At 34.9% G+C, this 26853-nt stretch overlaps 1 protein-coding gene across 16 annotated transcripts in view; it reads right to left on the bottom strand.

Annotated features, from left to right (window-relative positions):
- SLIT2 (slit guidance ligand 2) overlaps positions 1–26853 on the bottom strand; it is a 266430-nt gene that overhangs the window by 31250 nt on the left and 208327 nt on the right. For 10 of the 16 annotated variants that reach the window (XR_005104629.1, XM_037390324.1, XM_037390315.1 and 7 more), the window contains 14 exons: positions 26538–26681; positions 24927–25070; positions 23497–23663; positions 22531–22663; positions 19423–19491; positions 16944–17015; positions 16648–16719; positions 15204–15275; positions 12544–12707; positions 10000–10032; positions 6960–7084; positions 6731–6828; positions 5140–5279; positions 1075–1101 (listed from right to left, as the gene is read on the bottom strand). Coding sequence is in view for 15 of the 16 variants with exons in the window: in XM_037390324.1 (XP_037246221.1) it covers positions 1075–1101; positions 5140–5279; positions 6731–6828; positions 6960–7084; positions 10000–10032; positions 12544–12707; positions 15204–15275; positions 16648–16719; positions 16944–17015; positions 19423–19491; positions 22531–22663; positions 23497–23663; positions 24927–25070; positions 26538–26681 (1460 nt within the window). In the remaining variant the exon portion in view is untranslated. The remainder of the gene's footprint in view (positions 1–1074; positions 1102–5139; positions 5280–6730; positions 6829–6959; positions 7085–9999; positions 10033–12543; positions 12708–15203; positions 15276–16647; positions 16720–16943; positions 17016–19422; positions 19492–22530; positions 22664–23496; positions 23664–24926; positions 25071–26537; positions 26682–26853) is intronic. The other 6 variants (XM_037390271.1, XM_037390280.1, XM_037390288.1 and 3 more) reach the window with 3 other exon arrangements.

Raw genomic sequence — 26853 nt, 5'->3', positions numbered from 1 at the left:
AACATGTTATTTCATGGATAATGAACATATTTTTATGGAATCATAAAATGTTTGGTTTGGAAGGGACCTTAAAGATCATCTAGTTCCAACCCCCCTCCCATGGGCAGGGACACCTTCCACTAGACCAGGTTGCTCAAAGCCCCATCCAGCCTGGCCTTGAACACTTCCAGGGATGGGGCACCCACAGCTTCTCTGGGCAACCCGTGCCAGTGCCTCACCACCCTCACAGTAAATTATTACTAGTGAAATATCATATTGCTTTATAGATGGCACAATATAATTATCAAATTAAATTAATGGCAAATACACTACAAGATGATTCATTTGCTTTTAAAACCAAATATTTAACTTCATAAATACGTTGTCACTGCCTATGTTAGCTATCAGATTGCCTAGGCGATCAGACTGTATAGAAGATAGTTTATCTCCATTAGTGAGATAGTTTTTAGGCAGAAACTTAAAAAAAATGTAAAAATCAGGAACACCCAAAGTTAGTGTCATAAATCTCTCCACTATTACCTTTCTTGTACCACAGCCTCAGTTTAATGTAGTTATTTCAGTTTCTTTAGATATTTACAGCAAGAAAAGGCCAGAGAAATGATGAGTAAGATTGCCATTTTATACTCCAGCATATTTTCTAGTACCATAATCTAACGAAGAAATGAAGGCAAAACAGTGCTATAAAACATAGAATACATTAGAATGGAACCAAGGTATGTCTTTAAGGTGATGAGAATAAAGATTTGAGAAGATCACCACGTAAACTTTTTTGTTAGTCCTATCAGTGGCTGCACAACTTTTTAATACATCTCAAAAAAAAAAAAAAAAAAAAAAAAGACAATGAAACTAGTATTAAAGTACTCCTGCACAGTGATCTGCATCTTCAACAACATTCTTCTGACATGTAATCACAGCAAGAGCCAAGTGCCTAATTTGAAGATTTGCTGTGAGCTTTCTAACTCATATCTATATACGATTTATTTGATCATTTGTAAGAACTGAAATCCATGCACCTTTAAGGAAAGGAAAGTGAGAAACCAAAGTAAGTGAAAATAGGCTTAAAAGACAACTGACCTTTTTCCACTTCATTCAGATTAGCAGCTTGCAGTGACAAAGACAGAAGAGACAAGAGACTTTTTACATTGTAATACAACAGCATAGCACATTAAGCTAATGCACAACTATAGCAGCAGGGGGGTTGGTATAGCAAAATGAAGCAAGCTTCAGTGTCTCACCTACAGCAGAGCAAAACAAACAGAAAAGGTAAGAAGTACATGCCACCGGTGGCATAAGAAAGGTTTTACTTCTGGATCAGTTAGATTTGTGATCTAATGACTGATGATAATGAGTAAGAGAAATGATTTGTAATCTATAGAATGTACATAAAATGACCTGAAGTTTACTAGACTGAGCTTAAAATAAAGGAGATGGTAATGTTAAAAGAATAGTGAGGTTAAAGAGTGCAGGACATAGTGAGGTATTTAAAATGCTTTTATTTCTCAGGGTTTCATCAGACACCCTGAGTGTTCACTGATTTCATTTGCTTACTGTGTTTTAGTTACAGTCTATGATCTTAAGAAAGCTCATAGTATAGTACGAATACCATTCTATGCCTTTCCACCTGTAACTGTGGATGTATTTCTAAAACTTAACTGAGCTACAGAGAAATGGATTCCTGATTCTTAAGTAACAACATCATAAGCTTTTTTAATTCTTTGTTTTTTAAAATCAAGACTACATACATGAGAAGTATCAGTTCTCAAGGGATTGTATAGAAAAGTCAGAATGTGACTGTTTTTACACTGCACCATTCTTTACAACATTTTATTTAGGTTTTGTATGTATTTTCAGAGTTAATTTGAGTTCTAACGAGCCCTCCACCTGAAGATAAAGCTTTACAGAAGAATGATTTGCGTTTTATACCAGCAGGTTTCAGCTGACTTCTTCATTATACTGTGCTGCCGAAACGTAAAGCATATTTGTAGATAACCATTCACCCAGAAAAGTATCCTGGGCCGGTGCACTTCCACATTCAGTACATATATGCTGTGACATCTTGAACACAGACAATTCGAAGTATTGCCAACAGAATTAAAAGAGAACAGGACAAGCCTACAGTGGTATTTTCCTGGTATGTATACTGCCTCAATCTCCAGCAACTTACAGTTCAGGGACTTTCTGAACTAGAAATAAGTATCTCTGAATTTAAAAATACTTTCATCTACGAATATATAGCCTGTTTTCCTCACTATTAACCTACTTTTGCCCAGCTAGTACATGAACTCATATAGCGAAAAATACCTGTCATAAAAAAACCACATTAGCAACATGCATATCCGATTTTAACCTGTTAAAACAGATACCAAAATCCATATGTTACAAAGTTCCTCATGAAAAATCACTGTATCCGTACTGGACGGGGATTCTGTTATTTATCTTCCAAATCAGGCTATAGGCCAGAGCGGGAAAAAATAAATAAATCCTATAAATAATTTGGTACCTCATACACACTTGAGGCAACTGTAAGATTATATTCTGAACACTACCATTTCTAGATCCTGATGTGTCCAGACTACTGTCAGTCTAATTCTTAGCACTGAAGGTTATTTAATTATTACGCGATATCAAGGATGACAGATGTGAAGACCCCTTGCCTAGCTCAACGTTTTATATCTTCTCCTTTCAATTAATCTCAAAAATGACTTAGGGTCTCACAAATTGTGTCCTATCCTCAGATGCTTTGTCAGATAGATAGTATATTATAGAATTCTGTACTGTATCCTGTGGAATGAAAAACCTGAACTTTCGCTTCAATTTTTGCCAGACCTATCTATAAAATGAGTTGAGGCTCTAACGTTGTATGTTAAAAAAAATACATGTGTCTTTGTTTTTGATAAGGTGTTGACAAAAATCAGATGAGATAGTGTAAATTCTCAATATTTTTTGAAAAACAAAACAGCTGAACTTATTGATTACAAGTAGATTGTTTTGATTTATTTTAGAGCTGGTGAGAAGATTCTCACCTACTCACATGACCTACTGACTTCAGTAGTGATTATGAGTAGGCATTGTGTCTGTAAAAGCAAAGCTCTTTTCCTGAAAGAATTACAGTTAGCAAACAAAAACACTTGCCATGTAAACTGATTGTATTTTCCTTTCAGAATTATGCACAACTATGAATTAAATATAAAAAACACACTTTCTTGTATAAACTAAAGCACACCTACAATAGAAACATCAACAACATTAGCATTGTTTGTTCTCTCCTTTTTGCTCTAACCATATTGATGCATACAGAAATGCTGTAATTGCTGTTTCAATTGTAAATTAAAATGTACATTTCAATTACAATACTACAGAAATGCAACAGGCACACTTAATCAAAGTTTTAGGCAGGCTAGCACTTATAAACAAGCCTTTGTATCCACTCCACAGATATTTAATACAGAACAGTACTTCCTATGGCGTACTGTGAATACAGAAAGCTATTGACTCTTAGCAATTAAATGCACCTAGAGCAATGTTTAAAATGAAGACATGAATGACACAGGTAAAAAACACCTGCAAAGCTGCAGAGGAGGAATGTATTTGCAGCTGAAGGGTCTACTACCCAATAGATAAATGAAACCTCTTAGCATGAAGCCACTGAACAGGAATACTGGACTGATGTAATTTCAGTTTTATTTCTTTTAGCCTACACACTAGAATATCTGATCCCATTTTTAAAGCAGATAGTAATTGATCCCAGGGGAGCTGAAGCTTGATTCACATATACCTGAAATATTAATTATAGGGGAAATAGCAAACACTGTCTCTACTTATTGATGCTGTTAGCTGTTATTTGTTTCTAAGGCTTGAACTTTCATTTGCTCTTGGGTATTAAGGTATCAGTACCTGGCAAAACAGTATTTTTCCTAAGCAGAAAGTATGTCTGTTCTTCCAGATGTGGACTATCAACTGATTATTAAATACCTTATTCTGGTCACTTGTACTTTCAACTTGTATTGCTATAGGTATTGTAGCTTATTCTGTATGGAGAAATTTCTGCCACACATTTACCCAGCGTAAGTACTGGATGAATACACGTATTATATTATGAAGTTATATTTCTTATACTTGCATTCAGTCATCTTCACTCACTGTGGGTTTCCAAGATTTAAATATTGACTTTAAATTTGAATACCCTAAAACATGTGAGCAATCCAATAGCCTGTAGAACTACCGATGGAAATATCTTGGATTAAAAAGGAGTTGGCTGTGTTTTCAATAAATGAAATTGGTTAATGAGTTCACTTCTCCTCCCAGTTTTCCAGAATTCAAATTTGATTGATTAATGTAAAGATATAGGATGACTGAGTAGAGTTAATTCCCAACTTATGGTGGATTTTGCATTTATAAGCATTTCAAATCATAGTTTTGTGAAATTAAGCTCTGTGTTCTCCTAGTGGTAGACTAACTGACAGAAAATAGATGTCTCATTAGAAAAACTATAAAACAGATCAATGTAAAAAATAGATCCTACTTATGCTCCAGTGTTGCTGTTCTAACTACATTACATTCCCACAGAGATGATGACAGCAAGCAAGAGACCCTCTGTCTCAAAAAGAGGGGAATGCTTTGACCTGGATCTCAACTGATAGAAAGAAATAATTAGACACTAATGAGTTGTGGGGTTTTTTTACCCCTTTTCTTTCTTTTTCCTGTGCTAGAACAGAAAGCGTCACACTCTGCATTAATGTTTCTAACGGCAGGTGGGAAAGCATCCAGGGGTGCCAAATTCAGTTCCCTACTGTCACAGATCCTTTTCTGCCCTGTTAGTAACATAACGTACACAGGATAAAAGCAGAATCTTTTTTAGCTACAGAGGTTCTTCATTGAGTGTCTGGGTGAAGACTAGGGAGGGACATATTTTGAATGATCTTTTAAACATCAAATTACTGTAATATCAAAACTAACAGAGGAATTAATGAGCGAGTATTGTCTGTTTTTGACTAAAAACCACATAGGAGAAAAATATGGAGGGAAACCTGGCTTTAAGACAGTTGTAGAGTTGTAGAGACTAATTCACCTACAAACTCAAAAATATTACTATTCTGCTAGGAATTCTTGAATTACCTGTACTTTCTCTTATACTCCTACCTGTATATTCAGGTGGACAAAGGCAAGTATAGTTATTAATTCCATCCACACAGGTAGAATTATTTTCACAGTCATTGTCCTCACAGTCATCAACATTTATTTCACAGTTTTCACCTTCAAATCCATCTGCACAAGTGCACCTGTAATACAGAAGACAAAACTAACCACATGGACATTTTAGCTGGGGAGTCCAGACAGGAAGATCTGCAATTAATAGGTACAATAATTAATAATCATTATCCATAAAGAACATGTCTGATATAAAGTAAAAAAAAAAAATAATAAAAGTTACCAAATTTTTTTTAAATGTATTTTAAATTACAGAAAAAAAGACTTCTAAATTCGTGCCTTAATCTTTAGCTTAAGGAACTTAAATTAAATCACTGAGGAATCCTTCTGAAAAGTGTGCTACCTTTATATTACAAGATTAGATTATATTTTTTTATGGAAAGTGACTCCTTTGTTTTTTTAAAGCTAAACACATGGAAAAGACTATGGAATCAGGGAGTAGTAGTAAGTAGTATTCCACTATCATTCAATTAAATGTACCAATATTTAACATTCAATGCACAACACATGTATATTTTTTACAAAGCCTCTTATTAATTATTATTAATATGTATAAAACAAAAATATATATAAACAAAAACTCTTCAAAGCAGTAATTTGTTTTGCTTTTAAGTATGTTTACACAAAACAAATACACCAAAATATTAAATGTAAAAGATCACTCAAACATGACTACACATACATTTTCATGTAATATGCACTATCTATAATTTCTGCATCTTTCATGATAATTGCTTTGATTTTCTAAGTCTGTAGTGTTTAAAAGAAATAAATGAAAAAGGTCAAGTTCTGAGACATGACTGTCACTTTAAATTCTAGAGGCATAGTATTAAGATGTATACACTTAATTTTTAATAGAAAACTATTCAATCTTTGGGCAGAATTTGGATTAAAAAATAAGAATAATGTCATAATGAATTGCAAGATAATGAATAGTATCTTTTTGAAGTGTCACTTCTAACAAGCTTGAGGTGTAGATTATTAAATGACTAATAATTTCACGTAAGAATGCTAAAGAACTTTATTTCATAATTCATGAAGTACATCTGGAGTAATTGTACTGTGTGATTAAATAACCCAAGATTAAAAATGCTCACAGCATGTTTATCTGCTGCATAGTGAGTTTCAAATGAATCATTAATTTTCTGTTTCATTGGGATTTACATTTTATCGTTTACATGCTGTCTGTTGAAGTAATACACACGACAACAGATGAATTGTGAGATTTTTTCAGCAGGGATCTAGCTAGCTATTAATTAGCATAATGGAGTCAATACTATGTTGTCTTGACCTGATATGCCTCAACTAATCACAATCATTTGTTATTGTCTTTAACAGTTTCAAAGCTTTAGAAGCTTTCCAAGGATGGCAACATGTTCTGAAAACTTCAGAAGCACTGAAAATCTGCCTTTGCAGTGCTCTTACCAGCAAACACAGAGAATGCAAAATTTAACACCAAAATCTATTCGCATATAAAACTCAGTAGTTTTCCATCCCACTGTTACAATTAAAAACAACCTACCAGAAACCATCTTTTTCTCCTTCTTTCAGATGACAAGTTCCGCCATGGTGGCATGGGTTACTAATGCAAGCATGGATGGGAATATCACAGTCTTGACCCTACACAGGGAACAACAATTATAATTTAATAATAAAATAAAAAAGTAGTGGAAAGGAGCCAAATAAAACTTAACGGTTGTTTAGGAGAAGCTTGCCTTTCAATAAGCTTTTGCTCTTCGTTCAGTACCTACCTTGAAACCATATGGGCAAGTGCATCTATAGAAGTCGACTGGATCATTGTTGCAGGTTCCATCATTTTTACATGGATTTGATAAACAAGGGTTACACTTAGCAAGAATATTAACATCCACAGGCCCTTAAAAATACAAATTGGATAGTCAGAAACAAACAACTATTACTTTATATTTGACAGGATACATCTTCCATGTTGCTTTAAATTTTAAAATGAAATTTATATTCTAGACTTTGTGGTGTTTCTGTATGAATGGAATGCTTGACTCTCCTTGATTCTTTTGACAAGACCATTTGGATTTTTGGTTTAATCATCACTTTTTTTTTTTTTTTTTTTTTAAATCCACAACAAAAAAACTAACCCCAAAGTGATTTCCATATCCTCATTCTCTGAAATCTGTCCAGTTCTGATCAATGATAACGACTTTCCCTTTGTATTAACAAAATGAAGAATACAGTTTCATCTTTTGTCTCCATAGGGGGTAAAAATTGCCTATGAGAAGAAGTGCTAAGTTTGCAATCCTGCCCTTGATGGTGTTAACTGAGAATGCTATTTTTAATGTGTTTTTGTTTAATTTATTTTTTATCTGCAGGATCACAGAGATGGTAAAACGAACCAGTAAAATGGACCTGTAAATTGGTTGAACATCTGTGAATGGTAATGAAATTGCATTGTCCAAGTTATCTCACTGTAAATATCTCTGTATTGTGCTTTGCTCCCTTATGGAGTCAGCCACAGCTCTGTGCGTTACTGCATTAGTTGAGCCCAGAGATAATGCAGACTGTACCATGAATCTATATGTAAATGAGGGCTGCAATCCATGCTTGCAGTCCAGTTTCTTATATTAATGATTATAATGACAGAATTCAGAAATGAATATTGACAAAATCTGATGTTGCAGAAGCCAGACTTAGAGCTTTGGCCTACGTATATCTTATCCCTATTATATAACTATTTTATATGCTTATTTATTTTCCTGTTGTTTTACAATTTTAATAAAGGCTTTTCATGGTGAATTTTCAAGTTAAGAACCATCAATTTCTAATTTTTTTTTTCAAGCAACCCAAGAAATCACTTGTTATTTGTTAAAAATTAGAAATCACCTGTGTATAAATGTGATTAATTTTCATATACTTTGTGACAGAAAAATGTTTGATTACTGTAACAGAAAATGGGTGACTTGGCCAAATGCTTATTAGGAGAATGAATATGCATTCTCTACTATCTCCAGATCTAGTGTCTGATGACATATTGCCTCCAGCTTGATTTTGGATTTCACCTATGGAAAAAACTCCTTCAGTTATCCACAGGTGATTTATATTTTTTAAGGTATAATCTGTGATTTCTTCTAATTAAATGCAAACCCCAAACTCCTGAGCCTGGTGGAACTGTCTGATTGCTCCATAACAAGCTTTGTTCAAAATGAGCCAGACTGCAAAGTCTTCCAAGCTAACAGGACATTTTTACTGAGATAGGGAGTTTTGGGTTTTTTTAAACTTAGATTCCGTAACTTACTTTCTTTTTCTTTGCAAAACTAATCTCAGATAAGTCATTGTAAAGGAGCTGGCATGGAAAGAAGACTTGATTATAAGGATTCAGTAGGGGCTGTTAGATATGGAGAGCTTGACTTTTTAAAAATTGTTTCTTTTAAATCTGCAGTTGTTGGTATCCTTCTGTGTCAAAGCTTGCAGACAAATCCAAAGGGAGGAACACAGTGATCTGTGATAAGATGCTTATTGGCATAGCCACAATCTATACGGATCATTGACTATTCTTGCTTTCATTCCATTATTTTGAAAGAGAAATCTATACCTGATTAAAGTTTCTGTTAGACCAGCAAACAGCAGAGGTAGAAGAACTGAAACAAACACAGCAGAAGCAACATCTAGAAAGTCCTGCCTGTGTACTCCAAACTATTGCTGATTATTGCTAGAGTACATTAAGAGGCTCTGTGAAAATAGGCACATATTTAAAAAAAAGAAAAAAAAAAAAATAACACTTTGCTGAAGCCTGGAAGTCTTTGCTTTCTTGCCTCAACTGATATTCTGAACATCGTATCCTCTTTTCTACTTCTCATGCAATAACATGCTATTTATCTGGCATGAATTAAAAAACATTCAGTAACTAAGGTTATTTTCCCTACCAGATTAGCAATCTAAATTTCATTTCCAAACCAGAGCCAGAAAATGGGAACCTAAGTCTCAACAAGATAGTAAACAACACTGTATCTGCTTTTATGCTGTAACTATTATATTTGTAGTAGCCAACAAAAACTAATATTTTGATTTATCATTCTTCAGTTGTAAGATCAAAGAATGGAAACGTTTCAGACACTTTTACTGAAGTCTAATGGAAAGGCAGTTCTGGAACCTATTTTCATTTGCACTGTACCATTCCTTTCCTTTTTCTGCTTGCATGTGTTAAAAGACTTGCATACAAGAAAGAATTGAGTTCGTAACCTATTGTTTAGTTTTGCATATTGTAGATATGTATATTCTTGAATAAGCCATAACTGGAAAGAAATCCGTAACATAAAAGATAAAAAAAGCAGTATTCTTTTGTAAACAGAGAAAAACTAATGACATTTTATTGACAAACATACAAACACACGTAGATATCTAACATTTTGGAAGAAAAACACGACACAAACTCTCTCAAAACCAGCTTCTAGAGAAACCTGTTATGAGGAAAACTTTTGAGCTCTGACATTTCATGACTCATATTCTGTCTTGCATATGGCCTCACAATCAGTACCTACACTGATTCACCTATACTAAAGCTGCTAATGAGATCAATGATTTTAGTTTGATGTAGTGGAAACAATCATTTCCTCAAGCCCAGGCTTTTAAAATAACAAAATTGTTCATACAATATATTAAATGATATATCGTGAAGAGTCAGCTGTGAATACATCAAAGGGGAAAACAGACAGTAAACATGCATGTCTTAGGAAAGAAGTCTGCTTGAGGTACACAAAAGGAAGGGCAGAAGGTCCGTTCTTATTCAGATCAGCCATTCCAGATTACTTATAACCTTACCTGGTATCAGAAAACCACACGGCCCTGGAATCTCTAGAAGCAGGGCATGGATGATAAAGGGGTAAAAGTAAAAGATCGAGAATCTGTTAGAGGCCACATCAAAAAAAAGGAAAAACCACCCATAAAAGTAGAAAAAACCCTGAAAGACGAAAATACTAAGGGATGAATCCTGAAGTAAAGGAATTCATAAAATTAGAGTAAGGTACAGTGATTTTATGGAGTTTTACAACTGAGATTTTATTTCAAAATGCTCATTTTCACTGGGAGCTATTCATTACGTAAGCGAAATTCAAGCACCCATTTCGCTTGCAATTGAATCCAGAGACTGTTAAGAGGGAATTACACACTATTCTTCCTGTAAATATACACACAACGGCAAGGCCATAAACAGACATTCCAAAACCAGTCCTGTCACTCATAGTGTAAAATTTTAGTTTTATTAGTAAAATAGCATCTTCCTAATTTCTATTCAGCAGTTCATTTTTAAGCAAAGATAAAATTACTTATCTTTGAGTAACAGACACATACTGTCTTACAGGGCCATCATGTCATTGAAAAAGCTGCTGATTTGCAATCTGTAATTATGAGCATCTTCATAAGACAGTGGCAGGAAAATTATTTTCTCTCAAAGGTATCCATAATACCAGATTTCCACTCTTGGAAGTGAAACAAATACAGTTCTTACCCTGCATAATAATATAAAGGATATTTTCTGATGGGCAAGATGGAGTAGGATACTTTTTGGATTGTCTGACAGAAACATAATGATCGCAGGCAGGGGTGATACAGTTTCTAAAACTGACAGATTTGGAAAACAACCAAACAGGCCCGTCATGTCCATGCAAATATTCTTTCGGTTATATCCCTAGAACAGTGTGTAATACGAGCATATCTGCAATAATGTTCAGTGGATGCTTGTAGAGAAAAAGATCAGACTGGCCAGCAAACATCCTACCTAAAATCAGACTAAGGTATCTTGCAACAGGTGAGTGTCCTATGCAATGAACACTGGCATGACCTCAGAGATGCTGTTAAAAAATTACAAGAAGGATTTGGAGGGAGAGGCAATTCATTGACATCACAAGTAACAAAATGGGTTCCAGTGTTTTTTTCTTTACAAAAGTTTTTTGACAGAAAGCCTAAGGAGAGAAAACTAAATAGGATGAATACACAGTAAAGAACAACCTTGGTGATGCGAACTCCGACAAAGTCCCATTGCTTTTTTAAGAAAGAAATTACAAAGGGATTAAGCTCACCTTTGAAGATACATTAACAGATGAATAAATCAAAATAGCTTGAAGATTACCTAACTGTGAGAATAAGTTACTTTGACAAGACTTAAGATCATATGGCCTCGAGCTGCAGTAGAGCAGGTTTAGATTGGATATTAGGAAAACTTTCTTCACTGAAAGGGTGGCCAAGTAATGGAACAGGCTGGCCAGGGAGGTGGTGGAATCACCATCCCTGGAAGTGTTTAAAAAACGTCTAGATGTGGTGCTTGAGGGCATGGTTTAGTCGTGGACTCGGCAGTCCTGGGTTAATGCTTGGGCTTGATGATCTCAAAGGTCTTTTCCAACCTAAACAATTCTACAATCCTATGATTCTATATTTATCTGATGCCTCAGAAAAAAACTATAAGCTTAGTAATGTCTTACAAGTATAAGCACACATAAATTCTGGGGGCTTTGTTGTTTTAGTTTTGGGTTTTTTTTCAGTTGGGGATTTCAATGTTTCTAGATCAGGACCATTAAAAATTAAGCTACAGCATAAGTCTTATGTGGTTTCAAAATATTTAAGAAGGGAGACGTGGATGGAATTGAGGATGACTGAACAGTAAAACAAACCAAGTTCTCTCTCCATGTGAATAAAAAATATTTTTCCAAACCAGAAAAATAGTAAGTTTCAGAAAAAGAACTTAGGAATTTATAAGTTGCGATGTAAATGCCATCAATGTTGGTACCAACATGGACATAAATATTATTGGCCCAAACCCTGAGAAATGTCCCGATATAATGTTTTAGAATGAGACCTCTATAGAGGTAATCTACGGATTTTCTTGGGTTTGGGTTTGCTTCTTTTTTATGCCGTCTTCTGAAGTATCAGAGGAAGTGTTTGGGACATATTGATGCAACTAATTGCAGACTGCAAGGATTATGGATGTACTTTTTACTGTAAATAGTCTGAAAGAAAAAGATGTTCTTTGGCTAAGGGAAGTGTAGATATTTAAACTGTAGTTCATGACTGAGAGAGTACCAAGTACCTATGTACATCTGTGTACTAAGGAATACTGTACTGCAAGTCGGAAGACATTTTCCCCCCATAGATTTGAAAAGAAATAGGCATTGAAGTCTTTTTAAAGATAAAATAAATACAGTTCCTGAATGGAACCAATGGCTACATTCCTAAGCATGAGGAAGAGTGATGAAAAGGTTGAGTGAAGGTGCTATAATAAATGTATTTAGAGCACACGGGACTCTTATTTTGCAGCTCAACTGTTTGTGAGAGTGCAAAACTGACACTTCAAAGAGAAAAAAACAACAGTACCTTGGCAAGTAAATTTTTTAGAAGGAGTTGTGAGAAGAAGTTTATCTGCCATTTCTCCAGGACCAGCACAACGTGCAATACCAGGTTCTTTGTATTCTGATTTTACCCAGTCAGATAGCCACTGCATGTTACAATCACAATAAAGAGGATTTGCTCCAATAGCCCTATGGAAAACAGACAAACAAAAAGGGAATAAATGATTTAAATGATTGCTTTTAAAAAGAGAAGCCAGAAAACCTTCAAACCACAAACCTGCTCTCCCTCCATAAAACTGACTGTAAGAGCATGAAATGTTTGGATTTGGGTTCTAAAACAAGAAGTGATAGTTTTAGCAGTAAACTTGGTCCAGAAACCTAGCTATTCTTATCTGCATGATGTGTGAACTTTGGAGAGCCAATACTAACTAGCTCTATTTTGCCATTGGTACGTAATGGCCAAGATCAGCTGCATCAGCAGAATGAAACTGATACTGGGAAGCTAAGTTAGCAAGAATAAAGTACTTCTTCTGAAGCAGCCAAGGCAACCCCACGGAGTTCCACCCTGGTATTTTTACTTTTCAGTTTATGGCTCCCAGGCTAGTATAAACCATCTGCTTCTAAGCTTCCAAATTTGATTTAATTATTTCCTCTTTGGAGCTCTCCCACTGAACTCACAGCTATGTGCAGAATTCTGCAAGAGGTCTGTTGCACAAGTAAATAAAACTACACTATCCTAGCTTTGTGATAGGTACATAAGAATTGCCTCGTTATGAAAGCAAAACCATTTCTTCAAATAAATTTGATTTTTTTAAAATTAAAGATTAATTTAGCTAGAATTAATTTCTATATAGGCCTTTTAAGTGTCTATTTTCTCTGCTAGAAACTATAAATACTCCTAAAACTCTTAGGACAATTATATGTTTTGTAGGTAATTTGGAGGACAGAAGCATCTATATAGATGTACTCATATTCCTTTTAAGAAATACAATAAGCATAGAATGTTCAACAGATAATCTTGACATGTGCACACACTGTTAAATAGCAGTATTAGAACATTCTCCTCCTCCAGATGTTTCAATACTTTTTTTCAAATTGTTCCACAACTTTGGATCAGTGGGTGTTCTAGAGATGCAAGGAAATCTTTGGCAGACAAGGATGGTAGAAACTACCACTGCTGGAACACTCTTTTCTGCTACGCTGAAGCAGGAAGCCCTCTCTTAATTATTGCTATATACTTCTAGCCAAACACAAGAAAATATATATACTTTTTCAGTCAGGCTTAAGTCAGAGCAGTAACAAAAATGACACCTAGTGACAGGGAACTTCTCATGCAAGGAGAAACACCCAGAAAGTGTCCACTCCGTATCTGCAAGGGTGAATGCCAAACTGAACTGAGATAACACAGTTGCTCTGCTAAAATCAGAATGTTAGTGACAATAACTGGTAGCCATTAAGAAAAAAATGACAGCAACAACAATCAAATCTGTGTAAGTTTTACTGATATTTCATGCATGTAAGCTAGTTTAATAGTAGCATTTGAATGAATTATCAATGACTTAAAGCTTAATCAGTATCAGTAAATTTCTGAGAAACGGCAAATTAAATGTAAATGTTCAATACTGAACTAGAAACAGATAATTAAGTTTTTTAACTACTGCAGCTGTTCAGAAACATAAAACCCAGATACATCTAAAGGCACTAGTCAACTTACTCCTCAATTGCAAGCAAAGATTTAATAACTATCCATAAACCCAACAGGGTGTACAGATATGTAACTTGCTCTATCTAGGTTCTCACTGAAAATTAAAAACAGGAAAAGAATGGCCTCAAATTAAGTTCTGAAATCAGATGGCATGTATTTAATGTCAACTTAACAGACACTGACACAGAATCATAGGATAATTTAGGGCACTCTGCAGGTCATCTAGTCTCACCTCCTACACAAAGCAGGGCTCGCTTCAGTCAGAGCAGGCTTGCTCAAGGCTGTGTCCAGCTGAGCTCTGAAAATCTCCAGGGATAGAGATTCTTCTGCTTCTTTGGGCAACCTGTTCCAAACCTGAACGACCCTCACAGTAAAGAATTTTTCTTTGTGTTCAATCAAACTTTCCTTGCAGCTTGTGACAGTTGACTTACTCTTCACTGTGCACGTCTGAGAAAATTCTGTCTCTACCATTGCTATAACCTCCTCAGAGGCTTAAAGACTATTGGGTCCCTCCTTAGCATCTCCCCCAAACTAAACAAGCCCAGTTCCTTTAGCCTCTCCCTACAGCTCATATTATCCAGCCATCTCCCCACCTTGCTTGCCCCTATCCTGAATTTGCTCTGTTTCATACACATCTGCTTTGTACCTGAGAAACTGAACACATATTCCAGATGTGGCTTTAGGAGGGCCAAGCAGAAGGGAGTGCCCACTATCCTCAGTCACCTGGCTGCTCACTTTCTAATTCAGCCCAGAGCATCTTTAGGCTTCATTGCCATAAGGGCACATGGCAGACATGTTCAGTCTGCTGCCCACCAGGAGGCCCAGGAATTTTTACTGAGCTGCTAGCTCTCTGGCCAGTCCCCAGCCTGTACTGATGCATGAGCTTGCTCCAGAGCAGTCCTTTGCAATTTGTCTTTGTTCAACTACATGAAATTTGCTGAATGTAAAATAAAAAATATAGTTATCATCTGAATACTCACAGGTGTGATAATGCTGAAAGATCATTAAAAGCTCCTTCAGGAACAACAGATATATCATTGCCATGTAAAGACCTTAAAAAGAAAATAGACAGAATAATACATATGAATAAAAATCTGGTAAACGTTGCAAATGTCATCTGATCTAAACAGTTTTCAGCTTTTAACTTTGGTTTTTTTTTTGTTTCAGTTCCTCAATGTTTCCACCATTTCCATTTTTTTTTAAGATCTAACTGGCAGCCTACTCATAATTTGACTTTTTTTTATTCCTGAATTTTCTGAAGAAATGTTAATAATATGATTCTTTTTAAAATGAAAGAATAATTGTCAGTAAAAGTAGGCACACTTCGGCAAAGTACTGGGTTGGATTTAGGAATAGCAGAAGAGTTAGTATTTCTGACATTTTCAGCAATTCCCTAAAATTCCCATTAATTATGTTCATACTTTTTTCTAATCTTTCATGGATTTGTGGAAAATACAAGCATCAACTGTTTGTTAAGATAAGTATCAGAGTTACTGCCCTAATTTGATAGCAAAGTTAAAGAATGAAGATCTTATTAAACATCAATACAGGGAATAGGGTTCTCTCTCCTATAGCAAACCTGCATCTCTCCTTTTCTATAAATTCATTCAGTTACATGTATATCTAACACATATAGAATTACAGTTCTTGAAACTATCCATAGTTATTTAAAATAACTGAAGTTATATGAGCACACTTAAATAATGCCATACGTGAGACATTTAATCCAACTAAGCTATTAAATCGTTATAAACTACCCAAATGGAGGCAAAAATTACATGTTCTGTTGTGGACTTCTGAGAAAGAATTTTTGCACGTTTTTTTCTTAATGACAAACTGAAGCTGTAAACTAGATTGACTGTTCTTTATTTTCCTTCCGCCCTTTTTGTGCCCATTCAACCATGTTTTTCCTAGTGGTAAAATGGAAAGGTTTCTTGGAACAAAGAAGTAGTTTTATTGATTTTTCAATAGTTAGCCATGATGTAATGTTTTTGGAATTACTCCCATATAAATGAAACAAGAAAGAAATAAATTTATTATTGGAATTAAAATATTCAAAATTCAACTGCAAACCCCCCTCATATATACTGAAGAATTCATGCATATGGCATTTTTGTTAGACTTTAACGCTTATAACAAGGAAGAACATAATACAAAAATGAAATACAGCTAAGATTAAAAAGCAGAAAAGTAAAAAGTGTATGTCTGCATATACGATGTTGTCCAGGGTCACATAACCTCTTGTGCAGCATTTTGAGGGTATACTTCCCCAGAATGAAGCCACTTAAATTTTTAAGGCTATGTAATTATCACTTCTTAAATACCTGATAGGGTTTACAATCAAGTAACTTCCTACAAATTTGTTATCTGCTGTACAAAAATAAAAATTCTGGAAAATAGCAATAGTTAAAAAATAATACTTACAACAACCTAAGTGATTTCAACCCATCAAAAGTCCTTGCAGGAATACACCTCAGGCGGTTATAACTAAGGATTCTGAAAATATAAAAAATATTGTCAGCAAGTGTATCAGCCATTCAGTAAACAATGCAGAGCATGACTAAAACCAGCTTTTGCACACATAGTAGTTAGGAAACAAGTTATTTTACAGCGTCCACAACAAGCAAGCTTTAATATCAACTAAATGCCCTTTCCTTCCAAGACAAAAAACCCCACACTGTAATGCTTCCAAACAGTTACTGTTACATGTTTAAACTTACAAGGTGAGCAGCTGAGTCATGTTGCTGAAGCTCTGATTAGAAAGAGTGCTGATTCTGTTGTTACTTAAATCTCTATAAAAAATAAATTCAGAAATTCAGACCTTAAAATGACTGCCCCATTCCTGAAACAATGTAAGTCAAACTGACAGACACATTATTTTTATTAGTAGGAGTAGTATCATCATTGGTATCAAAATTTAAAGCAGCACATATTTTTATTTCCACATGCCATATAGAAGCCCAGCAAGTGTTTAGCTTGATCAATGAAAAGCATTTTCATTTCAACACAGATGAAAAAGCAGCACAATGCAGTCTTATACAACAGCAATGCCCATCATGCTACTGAGTTAATAATGCAATCCTACATGAACCCAAGTACAGAAATGAAAGTGATGTTTTAAAGTGGAAATCATTCTAGTCATTTCCCTAATAACACCTAAATAAATATCATCTAATACTCTACTTAACACTCATGCTGAAAACATCAAAGCCCAGAGCTATTATTATAAAGAATACTATCTAAGATTTACAGAGAAAGCCTTAACATCTTTCTTGGTGTTCAATATTCTAATGAATAAAATCTTAAATGCAAGTATGATGGAAGCTGGAGTGGTATGCTGGTAGCTTCAAAGAAGCTTTGAAGAAGCTATATTAAATGTGAACAGTGCTTGCTCTTTAGTCTCACATTTTGCTGTAGTTTTCATTTTATGTTGACTGTTTCACTATTTCTTACCATATTTTATGGTGAAATAGAGTATTTCTGAGGGGACCTTGATATTTTAACTAAAAGTACTGTTGAACAGCTGTACAATATACATATTTCTCCACTTGAAATTTCATGAAAGCATGTAAGAAAACTAACTCATAATAATAAACATATTAGGCAAGTATAACAGAGCAATATATTAAAAAAAGAAATAAAAAGTTATAAATAAACATTTTCCCTTGTTAATCTGGAACTTGGGAGACCTGTATGTAATTCCTTGTTTGGCCACAGAAGAACTATGTTTAGTGTTTTGGTTTTCCGAACACATCTGAGGAACATTTTCAATTCATAACAGCAGTATAAGGATACATTCAGAGGAGATTACAATAATGTGCTCCACAGGTCTGATAAATTGAGACTGTTAAAATTAATCTTATTTGCATTGTATTTACTATTTATCTATAATTTATTTTATTACATTTGTCTGCTAAATTGTTTGTGTGTGTTTTCTGAGTAGGAGGTAAAGTTACACGATTTCTGGCTGTGTTTGTCAAAAATAGACCATGAGTACCTCATCTCTGTGATGGAAGCCTTGTCACTATGCCTCTAATTAACCCCAGCTCTAGACATATATCCAGTGTCCACTGATACCGTTACTGCACACAATGCATTCTATACACTTGCTTCTTGTACTGTCATTCCAAAGTTTAGATGTATACATTTGAGAATATTGCAAGGGTTTTTCCCCTGTTATTTGCAAGATACAAAAACTTCTGGAAACATGGTTTTTCTAAATTTGTGACCATGACCACTTTTGTCTAGCATGAGGTAGAGGAAATCAAGTTCTTGTTTTTGAATGCAAACCGTTTTCAATTTTTGCAGCAAAGCTCTAAACCCAGTCAAAAAGAAATTTAAGGGATTTTGTTACTCCCCTCCACTTTTTATTCTGATTATAATGAAACCACAAACTGCTTTCAGAATGTTAGGCAGTTCAACTTCAGCTGGTATGAATTTTTATAGTCCTAACAAAGGCCAAGGAATTACAGCCACTTACATCAACGGTTTTCCTGTTTCTCTCCCTGTACTCTTACAAGGTACAGAAATCTTATTTAAATAATTCATGAAGTAGGGGCAATAAATTTTAGAGCAGCTAGTGATTTGCCTCAAATAACAGAGTGAGTCAGCAACAGAGTTGGGAATAAGGTGTTCTAGACAAGCTCTCTTTTTGAGTCATTAAACCATATATTGTGGGAGAAGGAGAAGGGTGTTCAAGTGTCACAACAGCTGTATGTGCTATTCTTATGTGAGGCACACCATGGAGTGAAGTGTATCACAGAATGTTTCCTTTGTCAGTGAAATAATTCTTTTTGGCATAAAAGCCTTTATGGAACTGCATAACAAAATGCTGTATTACTCTTAATACCTTACCCTAATTTCTCTAACTTTTTAAGATCTTACAGATTTCTTCAAGTTAACTGTATTTTCTGCATATTTACTTTGTGAGGTAATCACTGGAATGAAATACCCCTGTTTATAAAACATGACCAAGTATATTATACATAGGATATGGTAAGTAGAATAAAATATCCGACATTATAAAATGTGGTTGGGTATTATATTTGCTAAAAGATACGATACGTTTTATGTTTGGGGTTTTTTTTCTTATAACGAAAACAAGGTATAACAGAGTATTTTTGTTTTTTGGTTTTATTTATTTATTTAATTATTATTATTATTCATTCCAGTAAAGAATGTTTCTCTAAAACTACTTACATGAGTGTTAAATGCTTGTAGTTGGAAAGCTCTTTAGGAACAAGAGTAAATTGATTTCCATCCAAATAACTAAAACAAAAAAAAAACACCATAGAGCATTATTTTTTTCATTAAAATAGTAGCATCTTCATCCACTAATTTTAGAATCCAACAGTAAAGTTAACAACAAATTAATACATACTACTTCCTTTTTATAAGAAATCTTGCTTACAAATCTTGGTTTTTAGAGACACAACCGACGACCTGTACCCTGAAATCCACATGCTATTGTATCCAATATTATGAATATTATAAAGTAACAGTAATAACAACCAACACTTTTTAAAAATAATAAAAAGTACTATGTAAGACTCTGCAAAATGAGGTCTCTTTTATCTCCATTTCACACACATCTACAGGTGAAAAGTAAATCTGACTTCTTCACATTAAGCATGGGCTTTGAGCTGTTGTAAATAGAAACAGATCCTGGCATTGCAGAGGCAGCCCTTTACAGTAGAAACAGCAAGGGCTGGTCCCAGCTCTAACAGCAAATTCATTTGTCATGCCTGCAGTTCAGGTCACCTTCCCTAATTTCTCCCTGTATATTTCATGATATATCAGGCATGACATACTGCAAGACTGTTCCTTTGGAGTATGTTAGGGCCTAAAGACAGTAATCAATTACCCTTCGCTAGAAAAGTTACATCATTTTTTTCCTCTTTGTAGGTTTACAGCTCCTGTATTATATTGCTTGCTCTTTTTCCATGCTCATAATTCTCAATAACAGACTTGTTCATCCTTGGAGTTAACAGGTACAGAGCCATCAAACTGTATCAGCACCTGAGTTACGGGCAAAGGAAGGTAACAAGCCTTGCCTAAAAAGTTTCCAGTGTGCAGCCAGTCATTACAAAGTGCAAGTGGAGGTGCTCTTCATGTAACCAGGGCAAGTAGTTTAGAGATTATAAAAAGTGCTGAATTTACCCAATTCTCCAAAATGGAGTAGACAGTGGCAGGAAGATTAAAGGTTTTTAGTTTCTCAACTGGGGCAAGTGACTCGCTGATGGTAGTATGGTGGTATTGTGTGTCCTGGAACCCAAGTAAAAACTACAGCCTCATTATCCCTATACAAAGATATTTTAGCCATCCAAATAGCTGGAACACACTTGAGTTAAAAAGTAGACTCTGGCAGACACATTCTCAGACCAGTTTTGAGCTTAATGTCTTTAACTATGCTGCAGCATCTTTGGAAACTTTTGTCTTGGCTAAACGGATGGGATGAAACACAGTTAAACTTAGTGAAATAACTATCTAATGAAAAAGCTTTTTCATTCTCTCTCTCCCCGGCCCAACCGCCCCCCCCTCCCCGCCGCCCCCCCCCGCCCCTTGGACTATGCCTTCCTTAGGGCTGCTTGCCAAACGCAAAATATATGTCTCAATAAGTTTTATGCTTACACTATGTTAATGGCATTACATAAATGGTGGTGAATGGAGCATGGGCTCATATGCTTAATTATTAAAAAAAAAACCAACAACATTTAAACTTTTTGAAGAACTAAGTAACCTTATTCTGAGAAAAATTTTTTTTTGACAGATAAATTAGGATATATTGCTTTAGCTTCATTAGAACTGAAGTACAAGTATCCACGTGGCTGATAAAAATTCCTCCTTGTTCAAATGAAGCAACTATTAAGATATTTTATAAAACACGTGAAGAGTACATCTTGGAAGGCTTATGCATGCTAATGAACAAGAAGAATCAATCAGCATGCAACTGCTAACAGGAACCACCTCTATTATGCTTTTGAAAAATATGCTAAATTGCATGCTAGACACTAATTAAAGCATACAGAATTGTACACAAATGAGTTTCCAGTCACAGTCAGGGTTCCACTTACAATTCCAAAAGTCTCTTTCTTTAGCTGCTTAATTTTACATTGCATCGATGCCCTTACACTGTCAAATTGTATTTATTAGGCCAGACTATATTTAATTAAGTTATCTTTTATTTGAGAAAAAAAACCAACACCAAAACCTAATGAAGTAAGTTATAGGTTTATATAGCTGTGTGCTAATTTGAGATCTTAGTAATTTCTCTTCATTAATGACTAAAGCCTTTTGGATGCTACTAAGCACCAAACTAGTGGTGGGCATTTCAGAATCTTCTATATAATACCAAATGTTAAAACAATAAAACTGTTTTAGTGACTTAAGAACACAGTTATGATGTCTTCTGAAAAAGCATTACATTAATCACTCATTATGAGGCATTTTATATATAGTATTAAATATTTGTCATAAAGAACAGAAACTCCTTTTCTTGTCAATAATTTCTATTTATTTCTTTCAATCTTGTGACCTATCTGATCAAATGTTTACGTTTATTTTTTCCCCTTCATAATGCACAAAAATTGCCTCATCTAGTCCCGAGTAGCTTATTCAGTTGTTATCTTCAAACAATACGTGAATTAGCAAGCTCTTTTTTATATCAATGTTACTGTCCATCTGCATATTAAAATATATATCTTTTCATAAAATGCAATCTTATCACTTTTTCTCATATAAAAATGTGTCAAGAGATTAATAAACTATTCCACATTGCATAAGACTGTCTATATGAAAAGACTTTCTATTAAAAGCAGTCTTTTTGAAATATCACAAATCCATGTTCACTATGAAAATATGTAAACACATTAATAGATTGTTTTATTTTTGCTTTTTCACGTAACTGAACTTCTTCATTCCTTCCTAAACAGTGATCATAGATTAATCATATTCACCGTTGCCTGTAATTTAACCCATTGTAACATGATATCCACGTTCAGTTACATGACAGTTTAGTGTTGGGGTTATAAATTCTGAGTGTGATTACAGTTTTATATACATCTAGTTTTAAAGCTTTTCAGTAACAGATAGTTCTCTTAGAGTGTTTTGGGGCTTACAGAGCATTGCTAGCTCAAACTTAACCTCAAATTTATCAAGGTACTGTGCAAGTCTTTATAAAGTAGTATATCAGTAAATTTCAACTGATCTACTGAATCCAATTATTCATTTTCTTCTCCTCTCATTCTTGAACCTGACAATATAAGTCTGACGCTTATTTTCATAGAATGGAAAAAATGTGCCACTTACAGTTCAGTTACATCTTTTGGGATGCCTTTAGGCAAAGCTTTTAGGCCTTTGTTGCTGCAGCGAACTACTGTGTCTAGACAAGTACATTCTGCAGGACAGCGGGACAGTGGAGAGCAGCTATTGTCATCATTTCCTGATTAATAAAAATAAACAGATGTTAAGGTTACTATACAAATGTCACTTCAGTATTTGCAATAATATCCCACCTAGAATTCCTATAAGCACACATGATATTTCTACATTATGATATCTCTAGGTAGGGAAAACATTAAGTCATCTCTGTAAACCATCACTCTTACATCAAACTTATATTTCAAGTTCATTTAGTACAATGCTGTTTTACTAGATAAAATTACTATTATGCGGGGGGGTAGGGCTGGGGGGAGATCATTAAAGAAAGAGCAAAACTTAAAATGAAAGATGAAGCAAAATATATGTGGATTCTCCAAATTAATAAATTATTTTAAAAAAACAGTCTCTTTGTGGAAAAGTTACAGCCTTGAAAATTGACAAACTAATAATGCAATAAATGGAAGCATGTGTAAGAGAGATTCAAGATAGCAGCTTTTTTAAAATATATATCAAGCATCAAATAAGTCACAAACTAAGAAAAATGGCATGTTATTTGCTCAAGTAACCTGAAAGAGTGCTTGATTCAAGCACCAGCATTTGCAAATATTCTCATCTGAATTACATTTGATCAATTTATTTTATTTATATATTATCTCTAAATTCTGATTTACAGTCCTGAACATAGGCAAGAAAAACTTTTGAAAGCATATATACAATAGTCATGTGCTTGCTGATCACCCAGAAATGGGTGGAAGATTTTTAAAGTGATGGCAAAACTGAGTATGAATCACAGATGAAGTTATTTAAGGCATAAAACTTTGGGATCTGTGGGAATCATGCAGACATACATATAAAAGCTGAAAACGTAAAAAGTTCAAATATTAATTTTCTTACCATCATCACATGTAAAATCCTGAATTGCCACATCCTGGATGGGAATCTCTTTGAGGAAGTAGGGTTTTTGGCAGCGAGGGTTCCCTGTCACAATGCGTTTCTTCCTTAGCCAGTCTCCAAGCCATGCAAGATGGCAGTTGCAGTTGAAGGGATTGGCCAAGAGGTTTCTGAAAAGCACGGGAAAGTTGACTTCGGATGACACCATTTTTTCATCCTATGTATTCAATTTCTATTTTCCAAAGCTAAGCTTAAATACGTTTCTTCAAACAATACTATGTACAAACCATAGGTGAAAGCTATAATTTAAGCTCTATGTGGTGAATCTTGATAAAACTCGTTTAGAAATAATTTAAAACTGTCAAAGACCTAACTTGTTGTCAAGCCACTCTGTACTGATAACACAATAATTTCATATAGAGATGATGGCAGATTACTTTACATTATTAGCTTTAACCTGACAACAGCTATTCCATTAATTTGTCATCTCAAGATTTCCATCTTTTATTTGCTCCAGAGAATAAGTTTCCTACCTGAAGTGACAGCTAAGTTGATTACATGCCAGTTATAAAAATGAATTTACTTCCAGAAGTCTCAGTACTTTTGGCATCTCCTTACTTCAGCACAAACCTATCGACAATTCCATTATTTATAAACATGTCATCCTTAATATGCACAAATTAGTCACTTGGTGCTAAGTGTCACTTTTGATATAAAAAGTGGATTAAGTACTTTCTTGAATGATGCTACCTACAAAAAACATTTCTTCATTAAACTGAGTGGCAGCTTTGCTCACCGTTTTCCCTTCCCTTAAATTACATATTTAAATATGTAATTCCATCATTTATCAACAGTCCTTAAGGACACGGTTTAGTGGTGGAATTGGCAGTCCTGGGTTAACAGTTGGACTTGATGATATCAAAGGTCTTTTCCAACGTAAATGATTCTATGGTTCTACTGTTCTAAATAAAAAAAAAGGATGCTTTTGATAGGAAATGAGACTAAAGCTTCATTATAAAACATGTGTGAATTAAGATCCTAAGTAGGCCGAGGAAATTTAAGATAATAATTGGCCAGCACAGGGCAGAAAGACAGAAAACACGGTGATTCAGCCAGTTGTGATCAGTGGGCTTCTGGGCTGGGGCAGGGCTGGGGGCGACACGGACATGAGCAGGACTTTTTTCCTGCCTTCTCAGGCACTTCTGGAAGGCAGTCCAATGCTGAATCAAAGGGCACCATGAAAACATAGTCTTCATGTGTCCAAGAGTCCAAAAATAAACTTTCTCAAAAATCTGCCTACAAACTCTTTTTTCCCTTATCTTTACCTCATGTTGTGAAACTATATATTAAACCATCAACAGAAATGTCATCAGGTCTAAATTTGGAGATTAGATGTTTAAATTTAGTTATGGTAAAACATGAACGTGACTTACAATGTAGAGAGGGAATGCAGTGTATCGAAGGAGCCAGGTGCCACGGTGGTGATCTGGTTGTCATACAGTGAGAGCAGGCGGACTGAGCTCAGGCCTGTGAAGCTGTCGTTTCCCACACAGCTCACACGGTTGCTCCTCAGCATCCTGAGAAAGGAAGGATCAGAATTTCTTAGCTTAGCCCAAGCAGGGGTTGGAGCTGAAGTGGCAACCCAAGCAAGGGCCCAGAGGTATGACTCCAAAGGGACTGCATCTGGTGGAGGGACCACGTGCAGTGATCCTGTGCCGCCTGCCCCCTCACTGAGGGGACTGAGCGCGATGTGTGTGGAGGAGACTGGAAAACAGAAGGATGGGTAGGGTAGGGTTCACAGAGGCAAGGGGTGTTTACTTTAAGTATTTGTGCATTGTTTTTTTTTTCTTTCAATACTAGAATCAGTGATTATGAGTCTTTTAATTGACAAATAAATTGATTGAAATTCCTCAAATCGGAGACACAGTGCGGCCCCTCCTCATGTTTCCAAGCCTAATGACCTCAGAACTGCTATTTACATGGAGCAGAAGGTTGTACCAGCTGACCTCCTCCTCCTCCTGAGGTCCCTCTGACCTGAATTTTCTTAAGATAAATTCTAGAAACCACTTCTACTACATTCTCAAGCATTTCAGTTAAATGAAATCGGGCTATCCTGACTCCTCATCAGCATGCCTCTTAGGTTTAGTAAAAATTTCAGAATACTAAGCATGAAGCACCTATTCTAAAATCTCATATTTCTGTAAAGCTTACAAGCTTTGAAGTTTGCTGTTCTCCTATCTGTCAATCAATAAATTAATATTTTTCCCCTAGCTCTTGTCTAAGAATAGCTGCTTCTAAAAATTTTAGCAGCTTTAAATACGAAGTTAGAAATTATAGGCCTGGTTCATTAAAAATACTTAATATCTATGGACAGCTGAGACCCCAAAGACCATTTAATCTTTGCTGGGCTTTGCTGATCAGAAAGACAGGTTCCCTGAAGAAGGCTAAAAAGCTGCAGATTGTATAAACATCTTTTTTTGAGTGGAAAGAGCTAAAATGCCTTCATGGAAAGAATTAAATGAGTTCAAGCTATAGTGCTTTTACTCCTCCCTTTACTGTTGAAATAACATTAAAATACTTAGGAGAGAATAATTTCCTACATCTCAATATCCACCAGAATCCCTTTTCCTCTAGCAAAATTCCCAGCAATGGTTGACCTGAACTGAATCAGACTCCATTATGTAAAAAGTGTAATTTCTGTGCACAATTCAGTTACTTTGAAACAGACTATTATTCCCATTTCTGTTTCTGTACTTGGATGTTTACCTATTCTCAACCGCTTCATCATTTTAGAGGATTCGTAATTTCTGTAGTCAAGTAACCACAACGAAAAAAATTCAGCTACATTATATCCGTAATTAATAATTAATGAATTCATAAAATGTGTTATCACTTTTTGTAAAATAGGAACAAAACCTAAGATATACTTGAATAATCCATACCTAATCTTCCCAAAAAAAAAATATTTTAGGACAGACACAATGTTACGTTTAAAAATACCTGCCAGAAATAAAGAATAAAAATACCAAAACAATTATACTTACAGTGTTTTAAGACTCTCTAGTCCTTTGAACATTTTGTGTCGAACGCTTTCCAAGCGGTTGCTAGTGAGCAATAGTTCATTCACACCAGAGGCTCCATCAAATGCTCCTTCTTCAATATCTGTAATCTTGTTATTGCTCAGGTTTCTATTACACAGTAACAGAAACAGAGAAAACCATGTTTACATTTTTAGATACCCAAATTATCTGTTAAATGCTGTAGACTGCATAGATTTCAAGATACTGAGTTATTGTGTAAAAGCAACAAGTATGTTATTCAACTTCAAACCAATAAAAGCAAAATTTAATGCCTTGCAAA

Source organism: Falco rusticolus, chromosome 1 (assembly GCF_015220075.1).
Source record: "Falco rusticolus isolate bFalRus1 chromosome 1, bFalRus1.pri, whole genome shotgun sequence".
Classification (NCBI taxonomy): Eukaryota; Metazoa; Chordata; class Aves; order Falconiformes; family Falconidae; genus Falco; species Falco rusticolus.
This window is presented reverse-complemented; position numbering and strand designations above follow the sequence as displayed.